This window comes from Erythrolamprus reginae, chromosome 2 (genome assembly GCF_031021105.1).
Source record: "Erythrolamprus reginae isolate rEryReg1 chromosome 2, rEryReg1.hap1, whole genome shotgun sequence".
Lineage (NCBI taxonomy): Eukaryota > Metazoa > Chordata > Lepidosauria > Squamata > Dipsadidae > Erythrolamprus > Erythrolamprus reginae.
The window spans coordinates 117760563-117782115 of NC_091951.1; the positions used below are offsets into that span (position 1 = coordinate 117760563).

The following is a 21553-nucleotide window of genomic DNA, read 5'->3' on the forward strand; positions in this document are numbered from 1 at the left end:
ACTATCTTAATAATTCTTAGGGCCTTGATCAAGACATGATTTATTGACGTTTTCACCAGTATTTGATTGTGAATCTAACTCAGATAATAATTGCTATTCTAAAATTTATTTAACCAATATTAGCATAATATAGAAACACATGTTAAATAAAAAAGGTCACATGTCAGACTGAGAGCCTGAGGGAAACTGCATGGAAATGTATAAATTCAAGTGAAGGAAATGCCGTCCAATTTAAGTTCTTATTAAAGACAGTCATTCATAAGAGTAGGTTATTTTCCCCTTAAATATGTTTTGAGGATTATTAAGCCCATAAAATTATACTGATGTTGCCAAATTCTATAGAAGGATATGTCATCCTTTCCATTTTGTACAAAAAACTTTCATCAAACGCTACATGCTGAGTTGCAGTTCTTGGAAAGGAATAATGTAAAAAAATGCCAATAAGTTAGAGTTGAGACAGAATCTAATTTAGGGATGCAAATGTCCACTAGATAGTGATATGCTCTATTCCTCCTCCCTCCTACAATGCTCTGCTCCTACCAATGTTCTTCTCAAAGTCCTTCAACAAGCCAAAGCAGGTTGATTGCAAAAGACTACGAAGTAAAGGAAGAAAACCATCCTTGATTTCACTAGTGGAATGTATTTCATGAGCAGGAATCCAATTGATAAATTTATTTAAGTTGCTTTGAATTTCCTATGGGGATATAATTTTTTATATCATTGTCAGTTACAACTTATTTGTTCTGTGGTAAAATACATGAGCGTGTCAGAGATTCATACCCTTCAGTCAATAGCGTACAGGCAGAAGAATTAGAAATGAAGTTCAAGCCAGTAATATCATTTCAATTTTAATGCCAAAATAACCAAAACGCAAACTTGATGACTTGGAAAATGTTTAATCATTTTAAAATTTAAAAAATGCATCAGACATCCAAAATATAGTTGAAACAAAATTCTGAAAAACAATATGGTTATAGAGAAGAAATTACATTTTTTCTTTTGTCTGTTGTAAAGCATGCAAAACATGCCCCCTGGAATTTTTCCAATTTTTTTACCAGGCTTGACCATCTTTATTTTCTTCTGTGTAATTACATGAATGTGCTTTATTTTTATGTTTCAATTTTCCATCTGCATTGCACCCAGGTACATTTTTGTCTAGGTATATACTAGGAAGTACATCCCATCGGCTGGTCAGGGTCCTCAGAGTCGGCCTTCTTCAGATCCCGTTAGCCAGACAATGTCATCTGGCGGGGCCTAGGGGAAGAGCCTTTTCTGTGGCTGCCCCAGCCCTTTGGAACGAGCTCCCCCCCACCGAGATTTGTACTACTCTCACTCTCCCTAGCTTCTGCAAAGCTTTAAAGACCCATCTCTGCCAGCAGGCTTGGGGTAATTGAAACTTGACATCTTGCCCCGCCCATTGAATGAATGTTGGATGTATGAACCTGTTTGTATAGTTTTAACTGTGGGTTTTTTTAGAATACAGTTTATGCGGATTTCTAATATGTTGTAAGCTGCCCTGAGTCTCAGGAGAAGGGTGGCATGGAAATCGGATGAGTGAATGAGTGAATGAATGAATGAATGAATGAATAAATAAAGTATGGTATGGGCTCCATTTATTCCACTCTGGGTCATGTGACCATCAGGGGGGAATGGAGAGAGCTTAGAACAGAGCAGGTAGCAATATTCTGAGCCACTGCTCACATTGAGCTGCATTGGGGAATTGTTTCTCTTGGAATTTAACCGCCCCCAAGTCCTCAGAGAGGGGCGGCGTAAAAGTCCAATTAATAAATAAAATAAACAAATAAATTTATTTTGCTACAGCCCCTGACAGTTTTTCAAATTCGGTTTTCCTTCTGGTGACTTCTCTGCCACTATCATGTTGGTCCTGTTCAGTTAACCTGATGTCCAAGTATCCTTAACACAAGTTATATCCAATGCAAATAATGTAATGTAATGTAATGTAATGTAATGTAATGTAATGTAATGTAATGTAATGTAATGTAATGTAATGTAATGTAATGTAATGTAATGTAATGTAATGTAATGTAATGTAATGTAACATACTTGTAACGCAATGTAACCTAACCTAAGCAGTTACCCATTTCACATAAGTGACTCTGGGTGGTTCACACAATTAAAATAGAAAAACCAGAAATAGTTAAAAACAATACAAACAAAACAGGAGAATGCAATAAAGTCTTACATATAATACAGCTATTTCACAAGTTCCACATTTCTATTGGATCTCCAGGCCCAGTGGCAAAACCAAGTTTTTGAGGCCCTCTGGAATCCAATAAGATCAGGGTCAATCTTACCTCAAAGAGAATTATGTTCCACATGGCAGATGCTACTGCAGAAAAAAAGTCTTCAGATAAAACTCCTTGGTAGACAACACCTGTAATATGCTTCTTGTGCGTCACCAGATGGGACAGGTGGGTGTAATGGGGAGAAGTGATTCCTCAAATAACTTGGCTCCATAAGCAGTACCCTAAATTGAACCAGGAAGCAAAATGGCAACTAATGCAGCCTACAGAAGAGAGGTGTAAAATATGCTATTTCTAGGGATATATACACAAATGCCTGTGTGGCCCATTTGAGTTTGAAAGAATGAAAAGAACTAGAGGGTGGAATCTATTCCCATTCATAAAAAAACACTGTTATAAGAATAGCTTTCATGATTTTACTATTTTGTTTAAAATTATCCATACCTATAGAAGTGAAAAATTCTCCTTTTATGTATCCCAGACAGATCAACAGTAATAGCACAATCCATTGTACCATCTTCAATCAATAGAGTATCTGCAGGAAAAATAAAGAGAAAAATAAACTTGAGAATATTTGAAAGAACTAACCGCCAACATCCATAATAGTATTGCTCAATATTATCAGATTGGAAAAATCCGTTGTACTGGAATAAAAATTACCTTGTACAATACATCTGCAGTACAGCATTAAATAGGAATGCATCATATGCTATGAATAATTATTGTTTTACAGAAACTCTAATCTAAGTAAACATTATACTGCATTCCATTCATGGTAATTATGGATTGCTTTAGTTCTCATCTTAAAATATTCAGAAATGCTGGCATATATTTTCATATGCTACAGCTGTTCAAATTCTTTTGGCCATAGATATGCCAAGCAAATGGGAGGAGCAAGGCTAGCGGCCCGTGTTCCGGAATGTCACAAGACCCTTTAAATCTTCCTAATTACACGTTCATAAACAAGTCTGCCACTGAGAATGAAAGGTATGATCGTAACATTGTTCAACTGTTTATAATCAAACTGTTCGTTATATTTGTGCAACAGCTTGTTTGCACTCCATGCATTCAATTCCAATGTGATGCTATTGTTATTTCAGCTTGAGAACACCAAAAATGCAATTCTATACATGTATATCAATAATAAAGACCACAGAATACAACAGAGCGTCTTCCCATATATGCATCATTGAAGTTTACATGTCTTAAAAAAGATTTTCTGCTGCCTCATCTCCAGCTACATCTTTAACATGCAAACAGTCCAGGCAGACTGACTAAGAATGAGACACATCGAAAAAAACTGGTGGGTGGGTGGGTGAAAAAAATATGTATTTAGACAAAGCAATTTGTTTATGTTTAGACATCCTTTGTTTTCTGTCCTTCTGAGATACAGTATTTGTTTTCTCTTATGGGTAACAAAGCTAAAAACAAACATGTCTGAGAAAACCTATAATGAAGAATAGGTTTAGTCAAAGATGAATGTAATTTCTTAGTTCCCAATGATGCTTTTCCTGAGTGAATGCTACAGGTACCATCAGCACAAATGTCATTTAAACTATTTTTTCTGCTCTCAATTAGCCATATTTATTAATAATTTTGTACTCCAATGCTTTTTTTCTTATATAGTTGAATATGTATATTTTCTGGTTTTTACTTTTCATTATTTTTAGTCTTGCAGATTAGTTTACACATTAGTTTTATATAGACAATCATGTTTTGTTTCTGCCTGTTCAGCTTTACAAATAATGCGCATCAATTTAGCTAAAGATATATTTATTTTAAGGGACATACTCAGATGCATTTATCCAGGCTGTTTATGGCCTTTCTTTTTATAAGTATAAATCCACTGTTTAACTAAGGAGTGTGGTCTATTACTGAGCTTAGCATATTTCCTTTCCCAGTTTGGAGATCCATAGGCCTTCTTTTCTATCATTCTCAAAGACGTTTGGTAATAAATTAAAAGGTCTAAATTTTTATCTAAATCAATGGTCTCAAAGTGTGCTCTTAGGGGCCACTGAGAGTCCCTGGGAGCCTCTCATGGAATCTATGAAATAAATGTCATCAGTTTTTCTAGTACAGTAAATATTGATAGATACAATCCAAGTAAATCTAAGCTCTTTGGGCTCCTCAACCATTTTTAAGAATGTAAAGGACAAAAATGTTTGGGAAGGACTGGTCTAAATGAGGTGGCCTTATTTGCTCAGTCCTCCTACTCTGAGCTTATTTAGTGAGAAATAGGACCAATAAAACAAATAATCCATGTCCTAAAGTAATTCACAAGTAACTTGAGAACCTTCTACAAGCGAGTGGCAAGTGCCATGAATGGGGCCTGCCAAGAGTAAAACCACAGCAAACGATAAAACAGAACAATGGAGCAAGCCAAAAGAACTCCAGGAGTGTGTATATTTGGACAGACTACTAAGCTATGACAGTCCCTCTGAAGTGCTTGTTCTTGTTTCCTGGAGACATCTACACACAGCTTGGCTAAGTGATTATGAAGAAAATTTCCATTTAAAAGAGCAACAGTCAGCTCATCATATCCCTTCTTTCGGGATATCTGCCAAGGCAAAGAACATTGTTTATTTCGTTCACCAGTATTATTTTATTATTTTGCCACTTTTGCCTTCACACTCTCTCGGCTATAAGACAAAACCTTTTAATAAGCACAGAAGATAGCTTTCATGTGGAGAGAGAAGACACTCGGCCATGAAATTTTTAGTTGGCTTGTTTATTCTTCAACAACACAAAATGACAAGTGTTTACAGCTTCTTCCATTCTGAAGCTTACTTGCAACAAATGTGAGCAGAAAAAATGAGAAACATTTCTACTCACTCCACTGCTTTCTTCCTATACAGGCCAAACCGCTGAAATAAGATCATACTCTAGTTTATAAGAACATGCAGGATCTTTACATAAGGCCCAGCTGTGGAATATGCTATAACATTATTATAATAGTTAGTCTTCAGGGAAAAGAAGAGGTTTTCCTCTTCAGACTTTCTGACTTAACACAAAGACAGTGATGGTGAACCTTTTTTCCCATGGGTACCGAAAGTGTTCAAGCGCGCCATCGCACATGCATTCAATGCCCACGGAGGGTGAAAATGGCCTCCCTCTCCCCCTGGAGGCCAGAAATGGCCGATTTCCCAACTTCTGGTGGGCCTTGTTTTTCACCTTCCCCAGCTTCTAGAGGCTTTCCTGGAGCCTGGAGAGGGCAAAAATGCCCTCCTCCATTCCTCCGGAGGCCTTCTGTAAGCTGAAAATGCCCTCCCATAGCCTCCATGTGAACTGAAAAATGAAATGGCCAGCATGCACATTGGAGCTGAGCTAGGGCAGTGGCTTGTGTGCCAGCAGATATGGCTCCGCATGCCACCTGTGGCACTCATGCCATAGGTTCGCTATCAGTGCCCTAAAATGTCTCTTTGTGGTGCAGAATAGAAGACAGTTCACCTAGTGTTTTCTTTTCCATTTGCTATGCCAGTATTAAACACATGAAAGGTTTAAGCTAGAATCACCAAAGGCCAGTCACTCTGTGAGACTAATTACGGATAGTATTGTTTTTAAGGGTTAATAAAAGTTCTGCATCTTTTTGATATAATGTAAATTCTTGCCTATTGTTTATGCCTCTCTCTAGCTCTCCAAGATACACAGACAAATACTTTTGCCTGCCTCTTATCCTTTTTTCTTTTTGGCTAGTCTTTCATTGTTACCCTCTGATAAGAATGTTTTTCAAGCCGTAAGTCTTTGCAGGATTTTTTTCATTGCTCTAACTTGCTCCCAATAAGTTTCTTTCCAGCCCTAACCAGGTGCTAACGATCTTTCCAGTACTAACCAGGTGCTAAAATGTTCCCAGTCCTTACTGGCTTGCAAGCTCTTTCATTGTTGCTCTCTCTGAATAAGTTTTCTTTTAAAGCCCTAACCAGGGGATAAAATAATGTGCTGAAGCTGACCAGACTAAGGACACTAGACAGATGAATATCTGGTAAGCAGATTCTTTCCCCTGTTTTCCTCCCCCCAAACTAAGGTGTGTCTTATACCCCAGTGCCTCGTATATGTCGAAAATTGTGATAATCTGGAAATTACCTCTAGTAATCTTCTAATAATAATAACATCAATCGAATGAGAAAATGCCAAGTTTCAATTTCACTGATACATAACAATAAAAATACTTTTATCTAAGCAGCATGAATGAAGTTTGATCAACAGGCTTGGGACAAAATGAAAATACATATCTAGAGATACTTTCAAATCTAGCAGGATTTAAAAAGAAATATGCTAAGTGAGTAAATGCCTAGAGTTTTCTGTGAGTGGCTATAAAACTAATCTATTTAATCAGTCAGTAAATTTAAAAAATGTACAGCAGACAAAAATTCCCCACATCCCTCCAAGTTCAAGGCACTGTTTAGCACAGGAAATATTATACACAGGTTGACCAGATAACTGAAATAAACATCATATTCTAAAAAGCTGCATAAGATCATTTGATCCTATCTGATGTTTTATTTCTGTTGTTATACTTTTAATAGTTTAAAGTCACCTACTTTTTTCAGTTTTACAGAAATGCAAGAGAATCATACATCAGTGGAAGGCTATGCAGTATGCACTAAAGACTCAATTGCTCTTCACTTTGCAATGCTTGATATTTTAGTCAACCTCTAGAAATAAGTTATTTAACACAAACCAATACTGTCTTGCTTGCTCAGACTCAGGTTTGTTCACAAATTAGCCCTTCACACAGCATTATCCAAATCCGAGAAAGTATTTTTGTATTTCTCCCCTAAAATACTGACAGTTACACAAGAAAATTCTGCCAATGATTTTATTATGAGATATGAGTAATTTACAGCTCGCCTGCCTTATATTTCAGCCCCATTCCCAGCAAAACTGCTTTAAACTCAACAGAAGAGACAAAAAAGAGTATAATCATCATTATCATCAATAACAAGAAAAAAAAGTGAGCTGTTGGTTATGACTCACTAATGAAAAACTGAAGGAGACAGAAGGTCTGATTCTTGCAGCCCAGGAGCAAGCAATCAGAGCAAATGCAATTAAGGCCAGAATTGAAAAATCAGCTGATGACTCAAAATGCAGACTTTGTAAGGAAGCTGATAAAAGAATTCAGTGGCTGCAAGAAAATCACACAGATGGACTACAAAGAGAAGCACAATTACGTGACCCAGATGCTTCATTGGAACCTGTGCCACAACTACCACTTACCAGTGGTAAAGAACTGGTGGGATCATAAACTTGAGTAGGTAGTTGAAAACAAACATGCCAAAATACTTTGGGACTTTCAAATTCAAACCGACAGGGTTTTTACACTGGACTTCACGATTGTGGAAAAGAAAGTGTGGATCATTGATGTTGCCATACCAGGTAACAGCCGAATTGATGGGGAAAAAAACCTTAGCCAATATCAGGATCTTAAAATCGAACTACAACGATTCTGGCATAAACCAGTACAGGTGGACCCAGAGGTAATTGGCACACTGTATGCTGTGCCAAAAGACCTCAGCCAGCATTTGAAAACAATAAACATTGACAAAATCATGATCTGTCATTTGCAAAAGGCTACTGTACTTGGATCTGTGCACATCATACGAAAATACATCACACAGTCCTAGACGCTTGGGAAGTGTTTGACTTGTGATATTGTGATACAAAATCTACCATATAAATGTTATTTGATGTGTATTACTGATTTTTTGTGAAAATCATCATCGTCATCATAAAAAAAAAAATGTACGTGTTATGCCACCCACTTGGGGAGGTGATTCTGTGCTAGTTGACAGAACCTCTGATTCCTTGTTGTTTATGATATGATGGTTGTTTTCTGCTGAATAAGCAGATGCTACTGTAGAATCTGTATATAGAATATAAGTATGGCTGGCTAATGCTTTGAATTTGCTCGAAAAAAACACACCAGTCACCTGTCTACTATGCATTAAAACAGAGACATATTTTCCCACGTGACTAATTCTGAAATCATAGAGGCAAGTTACTTTAATGAATAAAGACACATGTTGTGTTTATATTCCATATGTTCTGAAATAGCCTTTTCCTGTCAAAAGCAAAGTTCTGTAAAGCTTCCAATTACGAGTGCATATAAACTTGAGTGATGGACTTCAGGCAGAGTTTAAGGAGAAAGTTTCTAGTAAATGTTCACTCTAACTAGGCAGTATATAGCGGGATAACTACTAGGAAGCCCAAAGGAATAGAAGATTTTCAACATTAAAAAATATAAGTAAAGCTAAATTTACAGGAATCCCCATTTCTGATTTACAATATTTTTAGCCTTTTTATATTTTTGCAAAAAGAAACTTAACATATATTTGCAATAAATGCAACTGTGTGGTGGGGACTGAAGAAAAAGTCAAAGAGCCGGAACAAGTCATCATATTGTAACTCATAAGGAAGTGAAGATTTATCAGACCGAAAAAATTAATCAGTAAGCCTTTAGTTGGAGCTGGTAGAGGAAAACAATCTCCATTAGCCATCAAACTAAGCCATCAAACAAAGGAATACACTTAGCAGAGTTGAATATGCAGCATTTTTTTTGGAATTCCCAATGTAAGTGCACATGTGTGCAGTCCCACAAAGAGCCTTAGAAGTACGCAAACCAAGTTTTCCGAAAATAAAATTGTTTTAACACCAATGAGCCTTGTGGTACATTCTTTGAATGCTTCACAGAACCCTAGTCTCTGATCGTGTCTGATGCCCTGTGCAAAACACTGATTCAGAATAAGCATCTGAAAGATAACCTTGGTTTAAGGATTGTGCATCAGAAAAATAGAGTTTTAACTTCCAGATGGATTTCAGATAGACTATGGAATCTAAAGAAAGAACTAACAGCCTCATATGTGTTTCTTCCCATTATTGTTATTCTGCATGCATTCCTTGCAGTTAATATTCTGATCTGAAACAATAACAGTCCCTGCCAAATATGGAGTTATCTTAATTTCAGTTAACCAATGACTTTTGTAGCCTGTTTTATTTCTTAAAGTCTGCTTAGGAGGAGGCTAGGAAAACCTCTGAAACAATAGAGGAAACACTGAAAAGGAAATACAAGAAAATGACAGTACTTCCTTTTTTCGCAGGGTAGGCCCTGAGTTTGATAATACTGCTGTCCTTTGATTTGAAGAAATCTAGTTAGGATACAAACATATTAATTTAGATTTTATTGATCAATTGACTGTACAAATTTATACCCTGCCCTTATCACTATCTAAATGACAGAGTGCTTTATAATACAAAAGGCCATAAAATATTTTTAAAAACTATGTTAAAAAAACAAACAGAGCACTCAAGCTAGCAACCCAGGATGGTATATCACTATTGAATGCTATGCTAGTTGATAGAACTAGGCCTTAGCACTCTCCTGGAAGGCCAGAATAGTGGGGGCCAGCCTCACCTTAGAGGGCAAGATGTTCCATGAGGTGGGGGCAATGAGAGAGAAGGCTCTTCTCCTAGACCAGTGACGGTGAACCTATGGCACAGGTGGCACACAGAACATTATCAGAGGGTATGCGAGGTATTGCCCTATGTCATCTCTAGTATCCATGGCGCACTAGTCAGTTGATTTTCGGGCCTTCTTTTCAGCCGTTTCCAGGCTTCAGGAAAGCCTCCTGAACCCTGGGGATGGCAAAAAAAGGGCCACGGGCCTACCAGAAGTCCAGAGCTTCAGTGCATCCTGTATGCATGCGTGGGGAACCATGTGGGGGGTTGAGCGCATGCAAGGGGCAGTGGGGGATTGTGTGTATATGCATGGGGGAGGGCATTGCATTATGGGTGTGGGCATGCACACACACGCTATCGCACCTGTGCACACCCAAGCCGAAAAAGATTCGCCATCACTGTTCTAGACCCTCCCTTCCAGTCAAAACTATTTCACGGACAGGGTCCCATAACGTGCCCTTTCTGCCTAACTGGACAAGACAGGTGAATGTAATAAGGATGTGACAGCTCATTAGGTAACCTGGGCTTATGCCATGGAGGGTTTTGAAGATCATAAGCAACGTTTTGAATTGCACCTGGAAGCAAACCAGCACCTAAGGCAGCTCATGCAGCAAAGGTATTACGTGTATATATCCCTAGGACTGAATGGACAATTACATTTTGTGCCAGCAGCTACTTCTGGATATTTTTCAAGGATAGCTCCACGTAAAGAACATTGCAGTAGTTCATATCGGAGATGACTGGGGCATACTGTATGTAATTGAAAGAAGGACTTCCCAATCCAGGAAAGGGCACAACTAGTACAAGTTGAGCAGCCCTCCTACTCATGATTGCCACCTGCTCCTCAGACAGGAGGTGTGAGTCTACCCTCAGCCACTACATGTTACCTGTAAATTAAAGTGGAAGCAAATGCATTCCCTCTTTCTCAAGCTAGTTGCACAGATGGAATACAGGTATCCTTCCAGAAACTGCTGAAGAATAATTCAGCACTGGCCACTACTACGGTAACTACAAACACTGAGAGTTGGAAATATATCAGGGCTGTCAATCTCGCGGCCCATATGCCGGATGTGTCACACGCTGGCCACACCCACATCTGGTTTAGCAATGGGGGGAAAAGTCGCAATGCATCATGTGATGCCACCATGATGATGCGAGTTTGGCATCCAAGATACACAGAGACCCATTGGTTCCTCTTTTCTGATACAACACTTCGCTTAGCCCAAATGAAAAACTGCCTCTAAATTCATATTGACAAAGGGAAAAGATCAGAATCACAACTCTATGCCTGCTACATGAAAAGAATTTAATATTTTGAACATTCTGATTATGTTGCACAGAAGGAAAGTATCATACACTATTAGTTAGAAACTAATAATTACACTACCGGTATTAGCTAGAAACTAATGCCATTTCTTGATGGCAGTTTCTCAAAAGAAGAAGCTGTACAGTTTCTCAGATCTTAGGGGTGGAAACGTAAATATCCTGAAAGTTCATATGCTTTCCATATGTTGTTTCTGTTTATTCAAGTTCATCTGTGACTTGAGATTCAAGGACAAAGTGCATATAAAAACACTGAAACTTTCGAATACATTTAATCCACAAATACACAACTTTTCCAAAATTGAGGGAAAATACTATAAAAATACTTTAAAACTATATTTTAAATTTTTAACTGCGGATCATACTCCCAAAAGTAGAGATAGGCAAAGCAAAAAAACACAGAGAGAAAGAGAGGGAGGGAGGGAGGGAGAGAGAGAGAGAGGGGGGGGGATCTAATGTAATTAAAATTACTGGCAGTTAATGTGCTTCATCCTTTTTAACACTTTCCCTTTTTTGACTTATTAAAAATTACCATTTTTTCCACTGAATTCATACCAAACACATTACAGAGACAACTTGCAAGTTTGATCTGCAACATGTGTATCCCAATTCAATTCTTCTCCCAAAAAGAAACGAAACATAGTCTTTGTCTATTAATGGCATTTTATAGATCTAGCACAATTGAAGTACTTCAAGAAATAAACAGAATTCGAACCAAATGAGTCAGATTTTACAATTAGTTGCTAAAAGTTTAATTTCAAATTCAGGGTGAATGGCATAGAACCTGAGCCTTGACTTTTATAAAAAATATAAAAAGCAGTCTTAAAATAATATCTGGATAGACTTCCTGAGATCTGCCCTTGTTATTCTCTAATAAGAAACAGGTAAGCGATAGTACTGAAACCTGAACTCTGTAACTCACTCTAGATTACACGATGTTAAACTCATCCTGTTCAATGGTGGCCTAACACTTCATATATTACATTTAAGAGCTACTTTGACTATGGGATATTAAAGCATGTTGGAGTGGGAATTCAAGGAACCCACACCACACCACTCTAATGATGGGTGACACCTGAGTATTAAGGATGAGGATGTGTTTAAGGAATGTTCATTGCAATTCCATTCTCCAAAGCACCTGAGGGTAGAACAAGAAGCAATGGATAGAAACAAGGAGAGAAGCAACTTAGAACTAGAACATTTCCTGACAGAACAATTAATCAGTGGAAGAGCTTGCCTCCAGAGGTTGTGAATGCTCCAACATTGGAAATTTTAAAGAAGAGATTGGACAACTATTTGTCTGAAATTATATAGGGTAGGGGTAGGCAAGGTTTGGAGAGACCCAGGGGAAGAGCCTTCTCTGTGGCGGCCCCGACCCTTTGGAACCAACTCCCCCCAGATATCAGAGTTGCCCCCACCCTCCTAGCCTTTCGTAAGCTCCTTAAAACCCACCTCTGTCGTCAGGCATGGGGGAATTGACATTTTCCCTCCCCCTAGGCTTATAAAATTTATGCATGGTATGCCAGTATGTATGATTGGTTTCTAAATTGGGGTTTTTTAAATTAACTTAAATATTACATTTGTTTACATTGTATTATTATTGCTGTGAGCCGCCCCGAGTCTGCGGAGAGGGGCGGCATACAAATCTGATTAATAAATAAATAAATAAATAAATAAATAAATAAAGTTGGCTTTTGTAAGAGTTGTGAACTTCAACTCCCAGAATTCCTGAAACAATCATGCTAGCTCAGGAATTCTGGGAGTTGAAGTCCACATGTCATAGAAAGCCAACTTTGCCGACCCCTGGTACAGGGTTTCCTGCCTAAGCAGGGGTTTGGACTAGAAGAACCTCCAAGACCCCTTCTAACTCTGTTATTATGTTCCATCCTGTCCTTTCTCACAATAAATTTGTGGCAAATTGTTTCATTGTCTGTCAAACAAATACAGAGAAATTATTTTGTCAGGTTACTGTTGATGGAAGGAATACAGAAGAAAATTGAAATAATAAAAATCACACTCAAAGGCTTCCCTAACCACATCCATTGCCCTTCTAAAAGAAAAGAGTGCAATCTAACTACCACACTTTCAGATGCTGTTTTTAGCAGTCAAGAATGACACATTCATTCTCTATGCCATTCAGTGATAACGCCTGAAGAAAGTTACTATTTTAAGAACAGCACACAATGTTCACTTAGACATGGATTCAGAAAAAAATTGATTGGATAAAAAGATCCTTTACAAAGAGTAGCAATATTTTCCTTATTTATTTATTTATTTATTATTTGGATTTGTATGCCGCCCCTCTCCGAAGACTCGGGGCGGCTACTTTATTTTATTTTATTGCATTAATGTCCAAATAACAATCCAAACCTTGAAAAGATTTGAGTACAGTAATTACAGTATGATTAAAATCTTACTTTTGCCATTACTGTGTTGTCAATAGAGAAAGAAAAAGACCCAGATAGAGGGAGCACAGCTGGAAAGCAGCAGAAAAATATGTGTTTCTCTTGTGTTTTCCATCAAATGGGAAAAAAAACCCCTGGGTAAGAATTCTACATAAAACCCAGAATATAGATGTAAAATTGCCAAGTATTCTGGAACAACAGAAAAAACATTTTCTTGTTCCTTTTTTCCAAGGAAAGTAAGAAAGTGGGCAGGAGGAGAGACAATAAAATTTAAGTATTTAATTTATAACATCATTGACAGATATACTTTGTTATGAACTTACTTTAAATAGTTTTGAAATAGTAACTCAAGCTGCAGAATTTTTTCTTGTGTCTATTATGTTACTTTTGTCTGCTTATAAGAAGCAACAAGTAAAAAAAAGATAACAATAAAAAATTGCCATCACCATTGTACCAAAGCAAAGAAATGTATTTACTTTCAATTTGCGTCTAAAGAGGAAGCTCTAATTCAAAAGCGGTGAAGGAATATATAGTATATTTGGCCACATGAAGTGAATAAAGCAACTTTTTTTTGCATTTGAAGTACTGTAACTACTTGTAAACCAACCATTTCTACTTGTAAAATCAATTTTGTTATCTTTTTATAGATTTCTGGAAACTAATTTGTGGTTCTTTGCCTCTTCACATTCTAACCTTGTTCATGATTTAATGAATTTCACATCTTCATTTTGCAATTGCTCTAATGACTTTCTTAAGGGTCAACAGAAGACTGATTTAAATGTATACTTTTTAAACCATGTACACTTTTTACAAACTTCAAACTTGACATTTTTAAGACTTGAGGACTTCAACTCTCAGAATTCCTCCTCCACTCATGCTAGATGGGGTAATTAGAGGGCAAAATTAGCCCTGTTTTTGTGAAAAATGAGCTGTTTTTGCATGTTTTTTGCAAAAAAATGGGGTGGGCAAAGGGTCTGGGAAGCCTGCAGGGAGCTCCTGGGTGCTGGGGGATGGCAAAAATAGCCCAATTTTTGTGAAAAATTGGCTGTTTTTAACCCCTTTTTTCACAAAAATTGGGTGGGCAAAGTGTCTGGAAAGGGTCTCCTGGGGAGGCAAAGGGTCAGCACAGAGCTCCTGGGGACAGGCAAAAATGCCTCCATTTTTGTGAGGAAATGGGCAAAAAAACAACCAGTTTTTCACACAAATGGGGCCGTTTTTGCCATTCCCCGTCCCCCAGCTTTCTGAAGGCGTTCCTGACCCTCTGTCCAAAAATGGGGCACCAACATTTCCATAAGATGTATCTTATACTCCAGAAAATATGGTATTCTAAATATATGATCAGTATTATTTAAATTATAACTATCCGCCTTAAGTTCTCAATATAATTATTTCCAGTTACTCAAGCCCATTAAATCTGAGGACTATTTTCTCCTCATTCAGCAAATGAAGCTCTGGGAAAAAATATTGAGGTTGATCTATAGATTTAACCTATTTTATTTAACTGACATTTCTATTCTGATATTTAAAATCTAATCTAAAACAAAATGTTTTCCACTGCCCTTAAATATACAACTACTCATAACCAGTAAAATAATCCCTATTAAATTATTGAATGCCAGGCCCAAAATCACAGATGAACATAATACTGTACTGGTTTCAGGGGTATAGTCAAAATTGATTCTGTGAAGAAGTGCTTGCTACACGTACAACAATTTCAGATTATTGAGTCTAGAGGCCTTGCTCTAAGCTTCCACAGTTTTTTTTAAATGGAAGCAGCAAGTAGAAACAACTTTATTCAGAAACTACACTATGGTTCAAGAATTCTTTATTTTATTCTTCCATTTATACCCACCTTTTGTTTCTACAAAATCCCAAACCATAAAATAAAAAACATGGATGCTATGAGTTTGTGTAGCTCCAGTGGAAAATAATCTTGATTGGAAGGAAATTCTGCTGAATTCAGTTAAAATTTACTCCTATATAAATTACACACAGAATTGCAAACTAAAAGACATTTTTTTTAAACTAACTTCAGGACCGCATTTGAATCTATTGCTCAGCACTGAATATTATATCAACTGCACAAAGAAGTTAACAAAGTTTGCTAAAACTGAAACTACAGTTTCTAATAAAGATGCAATCTTAAAGTTAGGATCATAGTAAATTCATGTTCAAACAAATCCAGAATATCACATTCTTTCAGATTTGTTCATTGAGGGGAATGGTATTGATCCAGTGCTAACTATATGTAATCGTAAGAGTATAGAACATTTTGACACCACCACTTCCATCCCTTTAAAAATAATCTACAGCTGACCTACAGTAATTTCTACTACAGCTTCAGCAGACCAGTAGAATAATATCAAAGATATCATTAAAGAACGTTTAATCCTCTACCCACAATCTTAGTTATGTATATTTAACTGGTGACTAAAAAAACAAAACAAATCCAAGTTGGTTTTATGAGAGGGGGTGCCTTTGTTGTAGTCTTCAAAGGGAAAGAATAACATTCTGACTTGATGCTACAGCAGTCAAACACTCAGGATTAGGAAATAGACAATGCAAGAGCCTGTAGCTTGTTAAAAAGGGTCCTCTTGGTGCAATTTTAGATGCACAGCTGGCAAGCAAAAAAAGAAATCAGCTTAAAAACCAAAAGCAACTAACATTGTGAGACCATACATATTTTCATCTTTCTTTCTTTCTTTCTCCCTTCCTTTCTTTCTTTCGTTCTTTCCTTCCTTTCTTTTTTCTCTCCTTCCTTCCTTCTTTCCTTCTCTTCCCTTTCCTTTCTCCCCCTCTTCATCCATCCATCATAAGAAAGCACAGGCCCTTCCCAAAGTCTTTAGAATTCACAAGTTCTTTAGCAGAATACCCACAATTCTTACTAAAACCAAATATCTATGCTAATCTCTTAAACCCAACAGCCTTACAAAATGTTTCTTTCCCAAAAAAGATAACTGTCTTCCAGCTGGCGTCTTGCTCCAGAGTTGAACATTGCATCTGTAAAACACTCCACTCATCCCTTCCACATGCCTGCATCACCATCTCCCATGCCAAAAGTTTAATGCACATCTGAAAACAATTAAACAACTAAATGTTAAACATTTAATCCTTTTGTGGTTTTTAAAATAAAAATATTAGGGTCTGTGGTATCTCAAATAATTTTTTGAATACTGCGGAACCATATACCAATAATCTTATGAGCTTATATTAATAAAGTTAGTAACCTTGTGACTTCTTGGCCCTGCAGCTTTAAAAATACTAATACTGGATTAGTTCTGAAAGACATTTTAAAGCAGCAATAAGTTTTTGTTCTGATGACTTTAAATTTGGTTATTCTTTCTCCTTTCCCAAGAGAAAAACTCCAAGGCAAATATATGAAGAGATCTGGTCGATTCAAACTGCAAGCATAAAAAGGAAGTTAGTCGTGTTCTGCATCTAGAGCTAGCCAAAATTTTGGAGAAGTAGATATGTAATTGCACTTGTTGGTCACAGTCCAGTGTTAATATGCAATATTCTATCAGATATGTCTATAAATAACTTTGGAATATTGAAAGATTTTCAAGTAAATCATATTGAAAATCATTCTATAAAATCCCAGCTGTAAAAACTTTGGAAAGAAGTCTTAGCTGAAATGTCTGCTTTGAATATTTTCCTGAACATGAAACCCACTAGGTTACTAATGGTAAACAAGCTAAAACAGAGGAGACTGGTAGAATGACTCAAAAAAGAAATAATTTCCATTTTAATTTCTATGCATTAATATCAAATACAAAAATGGAATTCTTGTCATGCAAAGAAGAATGTCATAATTACGTAGGAGATTAAACAGTCTTGACAATAACAATCAAAATTGGCTTCAGCTTCCAACATTATGCTAAGCATAAACCATGGTTTCAAATCCTAGTGACTAAGCTCACATTAGTACCAAAACATTTTAAAAATATGTAACATCTTTAGCTGTTCTTTAACTGGCCGTAGAAGTCTAAAATATGGCATACCTCAAGGGTCTTATTTATCTGTAGCTTCTACTCTTACAACTTTCTGATACTTTAAATCCAATTTTAACCAAACACAGTAAGGTGGTAGAAACATTTATTCTGTATGTTTATAATACCAATTAACCCAGGATTGTGCATTCTGCATCTGAACTGCAAAAATATATGGTCAACAGGAAAAATAAATGGCATGAAAAACTACAGTTGGATTTTTGCAGTAGACATATATTATATTCAGTAAGAAGTAACAGATTTGATGAATTGATAAAAGGGAAACAGATTGAAATCAGAAATTGTAAACAAAATAAAGAGGAAGAAATATGCTTTGGATATTTGCATATTTGCTTACTCATTAGAATCTTAGAATAGAATAGAGCTGGAAGGGACCTTGGATGTCTTCCAGTCCAGCCCCCTGCTCAAGCAAGAGAACTCCATACCATTTCAGAAAAGTGACTGTTCAGTCTCTTCTTAAAAACCTCCAGTGAAGAAGCACCCACAAATTCTGAATACAAGCTGTTCCACTGATTAATTGTCCTCAGTTAGGAAGTTTCTCCTTAACTCTAGGGTGCTTCTCTCCTTGATTAGTTTCCAACTAGTTTAGTTAAAGCAGAACCTCTATGTCAAAGTTTAAATCTTTCTGTAATGTAAACTTACTTTACACTTCAACAAAATATTGTCAATCTATCAAATCTTATTTTACTAAACAAATTTCATTTAAAAAAACATTCTAGTCATGCCTTAGGCATAAAGCCAGCTGGGTAATTTTTGCCAGTCAATCTCTCCCAGTCCTGGGAAGAGACAACAACAATTTTTGGAAAACTATACCAAGAAAATTGCAGTAACTATTACATGCAGTCACCAGGAATCTAACACTGAATTACAGGCCTATGCAAGCATACACAGACTCTTTGAATTCTACCCCTTGACGGAAGTTCCATAAACAAATAATGTTTTTCTTAATAAATGATTTTGGTTTGCCTTCGAGCTGACACTGTTGATTTTTAATCCTGACTTCACATGCTTTTGGAATGTAGAAGTCCTGGAGGAAAGGCAAAAGATAAATCTGAAAGTGAAATATACCATCTGGATGATATTCTAATTCACGGAACTCAAAAAGAAGTCATAAAAGGGATACAGAATGTGGTATCTTGTAGCACAGTGAAACTGTCTCTCCTCTAAATATCATTAAAGCCATTAACTTGTATAAAGATCTTCATATTCAACATTTAATTCCTAGAAATGTATTTAGCTTAGTGTCAATATCAACATGCAATACCAGTTTGTAAATTGTTTATATGGAATTATACAATGTAATAAAGTCCAAAAAAGGACCTCAAATCTCCATGTTCATAAACCAAAACTATGCTGCAAAGAGCAATTGTTAAACCATGGTTATGTATCCATGGTTCACTGAATAAACCATAGCTGGATGCAGAATCATATCCTATTTGGGAAATCCTAATGCAACAAGACACCTACTCGGAAGCACTTCAGAACTAGAAAGTGGAAAGCGGAAAAACACACACCTCACTGTGATTGTAAGGATTTCTGGCTTTCCATTCCCTCTCTAACTTCACTTCTGAAATTACCCACAAGAACTCCAGAGACATAATGTATATACTTAGAATAACCGTCACCTCTGCTCCTATTAATCATAATGAATAAATTAAAACCATGGAAGGAAAAAACCTTTATATAACTACCGCACCAGGGTTTCTCTCTAGTGTCCTCCTTTATCTGACAGAAGAAAACCACAATTAAACAGGAAAATATTGTCCTGAAAGTCCCAAAGGTAGGGTGGGGTTTTTTTGGAAGAGACAACTGGATTTCCCGGTTTTGTTTGAAGATGTTTCACTTCTCATGCAAGGAGCTTCTTCAGCTCTGAACTGAAGAAGCTTCTTGCATGAGAAGCGAAACATCTGCGAAGTCCAGTTGCCTCTTTAAAAAGAAAACAAAATACCTTTGGGACAACCACGACCTGTATGACTGAGACGCTCCACATACGTTGCCCTGAATTCCCCTCTCTTTTCCAAGGCGCAGCTGAAAAAAAATCTGTGCCTTTACCGTTTGCTTAAATTAGAACTTGCTTGCTGCAAGGGCAAGACCCATTTGGCTGCCTGCCTGCTGGAAGTTGCTTCACAAATTGGGAGATTAAATAGGAGCCACTTTCCTCTCTCCTTCCTAGATTACCATTTGGTGCTTGGCCTCCAATCTCCAGGCCCTCCCGAAACTTGGTTCTCTCTCCTCCCCCCCCCCCCATCCCCATCACCTTCTGTGATGTAAGCAAATCGAAAACCTCAGCCTACGTGCTGATACACACGACTACCCTCTGGCAAGAAAACCTTCTGAAGCTCAACCTGGGTCATGGGCGGGTTGTCAATTCCCTCAGAGTGGTTGTTTTTCCCACTCAGGAAAGCCGAGGGACGACCTTCCCTTAGGCCGAGGCCCTTGAGGGCGGCAGGACTTAGCTTGCCCCCCACTCCCGCCCACCAACATTCCCCGGTCGGGACTTTCCCAGAAATAGCTTTCTTGCCGCCGACGCCTTTTCTTTCCTCCCTCCCCGACGTCGTCCCGGGGCAACGTTTCCAATCGTTACCTGTTACGTGCTCTCTCCTCGTCCGCTCTCCGACCTTTACCTGAAAAAATTAAGTTAAGCAGGAGTTGCATTATTTTTTTTATATTACTATTATTATTACTATTACTATTATTATTATTAATGGCGCGGAAAACATTGAAAGGCTGCCGCCTGCTCGGCGAATAGAATAAAATCATTCCCTCAACCCGTTTCTCCGCTGCGCCTAACCAAGCTACATTAAAACCGTCGCCGGCAGCTCGGGGATGTTTAGCCGGCACGTACAGCCATGCAGGGGTTTCTATAGCCATGCAGCAGCTCCTATAGCCATGCAGGGGGTGATGGCCGTGGAGGCGATCCTCTCAACACACTCGCCCGGGCGCAAGTGCCGGCGCTTCGCTCGGGGAGGGTGGGTGGAGAAGAGAGGGTGGAGGGTGTCTTATCGTTTTACGGGCACGTACAGGATCGCGCGGCAAGGCGCTCTCCACGCGCAAGGGCAAGGGAGGGGGTGGTGAGGAAGGGGGCGCCTGTCATGTTTCGCCGGGAGACGGGTGACTTAGGAGCCGGGAGATCCTTGCGGGCAAAGCAGCAAAAGCAGGGGGAGCGTGGGAGCAGCAACAGCTCCGGGGGATGGCGGAGGGTTAAGGCGCTGAGCCTGGAGATACAACGGTCGCAACGTACAAGGAATCCCACAGGTTGAACTCTTGAGCCTGCCTGTCTCTCGCGCCCGGGGGAAGAAGCGGCGTCCGCGCCTAAGAACAAGAAACGCGACTCCGCGCTTTCTAGAACAACCCTGGCACTTCTGGTCCCGCCCTCCCTTTGCTGATGCGCTTGGCGTTCGGCGCTCCGATTGAGCGGTTGCCACGTCGGAAACCCCGCCTTCTCTCCCGCCCACCCGCGCTCCTGGCACGAAACCTAGGAAAAGGCTCAGGCGATACCGTAATGCTTCCAAGAGCTGCACCGTTAACTTTCCAAACAGCTGAGTCGGCTGGGAACATGGTCCCACCATCTCGCCTGGGTCTTGCTGTTGATCTAAAGCAGTGTATCCCAACCTTGGCAATTTGAAGATATTTGGACTTCAACTCCCAGAATGCCCCAGCCAGCGAATGCTGGCTGGGGCATTCTGGGAGTTGAAGTCCAGATATCTTCAAGTTGCCAAGGTTGGGAAACACTGATCTAAAGGACCTTTGCTTTACAACATGATGGTGTTCCCCAAGGATAATCCCAATGACTGCATCTCAAACGATCCATCTATTAAACTACTGAAGTTTGCAGATGATACAACAGTGATCGGTCTCATTTGGGACAATGATGAATCTGCATACAGGCGGGAGGTTGGACAACTAGCCTTGTGGTGCGACTGGAACAATCTAGAACTGAACACACTCAAAAACGTAGAAATAGGAGTAGACTTTAGGAGAATCCCTCCCATCCTACCACCTCTTACAATACCAGACAATACAGCATCAACAGAAGAAGTATTCCCATTTCTAGGGTCTATCATATCTAAAGGCCTAAAATGGTCACCTAACATCAGAA

General features: G+C 38.4%; 1 protein-coding gene across 8 annotated transcripts in view; it reads right to left on the reverse strand.

The window, feature by feature from the left end:
- Positions 1 to 20838, reverse strand: part of P4HA2 (prolyl 4-hydroxylase subunit alpha 2) — a 75024-nt gene extending 54186 nt beyond the window's left edge. For 2 of the 8 annotated variants that reach the window (XM_070739289.1, XM_070739293.1), the window contains exons 1-3: positions 20696 to 20838; positions 20039 to 20078; positions 2709 to 2799 (exon numbers count right to left, since the gene is read on the reverse strand). In XM_070739289.1, coding sequence (XP_070595390.1) covers positions 2709 to 2781 — 73 coding nt within the window. In that variant the 5' untranslated portion in view covers positions 2782 to 2799; positions 20039 to 20078; positions 20696 to 20838. Of the gene's footprint in view, positions 1 to 2708; positions 2800 to 19506; positions 19581 to 19711; positions 20016 to 20038; positions 20079 to 20695 lie in introns of those variants that run through there. The other 6 variants (XR_011558029.1, XM_070739294.1, XM_070739296.1 and 3 more) reach the window with 6 other exon arrangements.
- Positions 20839 to 21553: the final 715 nt, after the last annotated feature.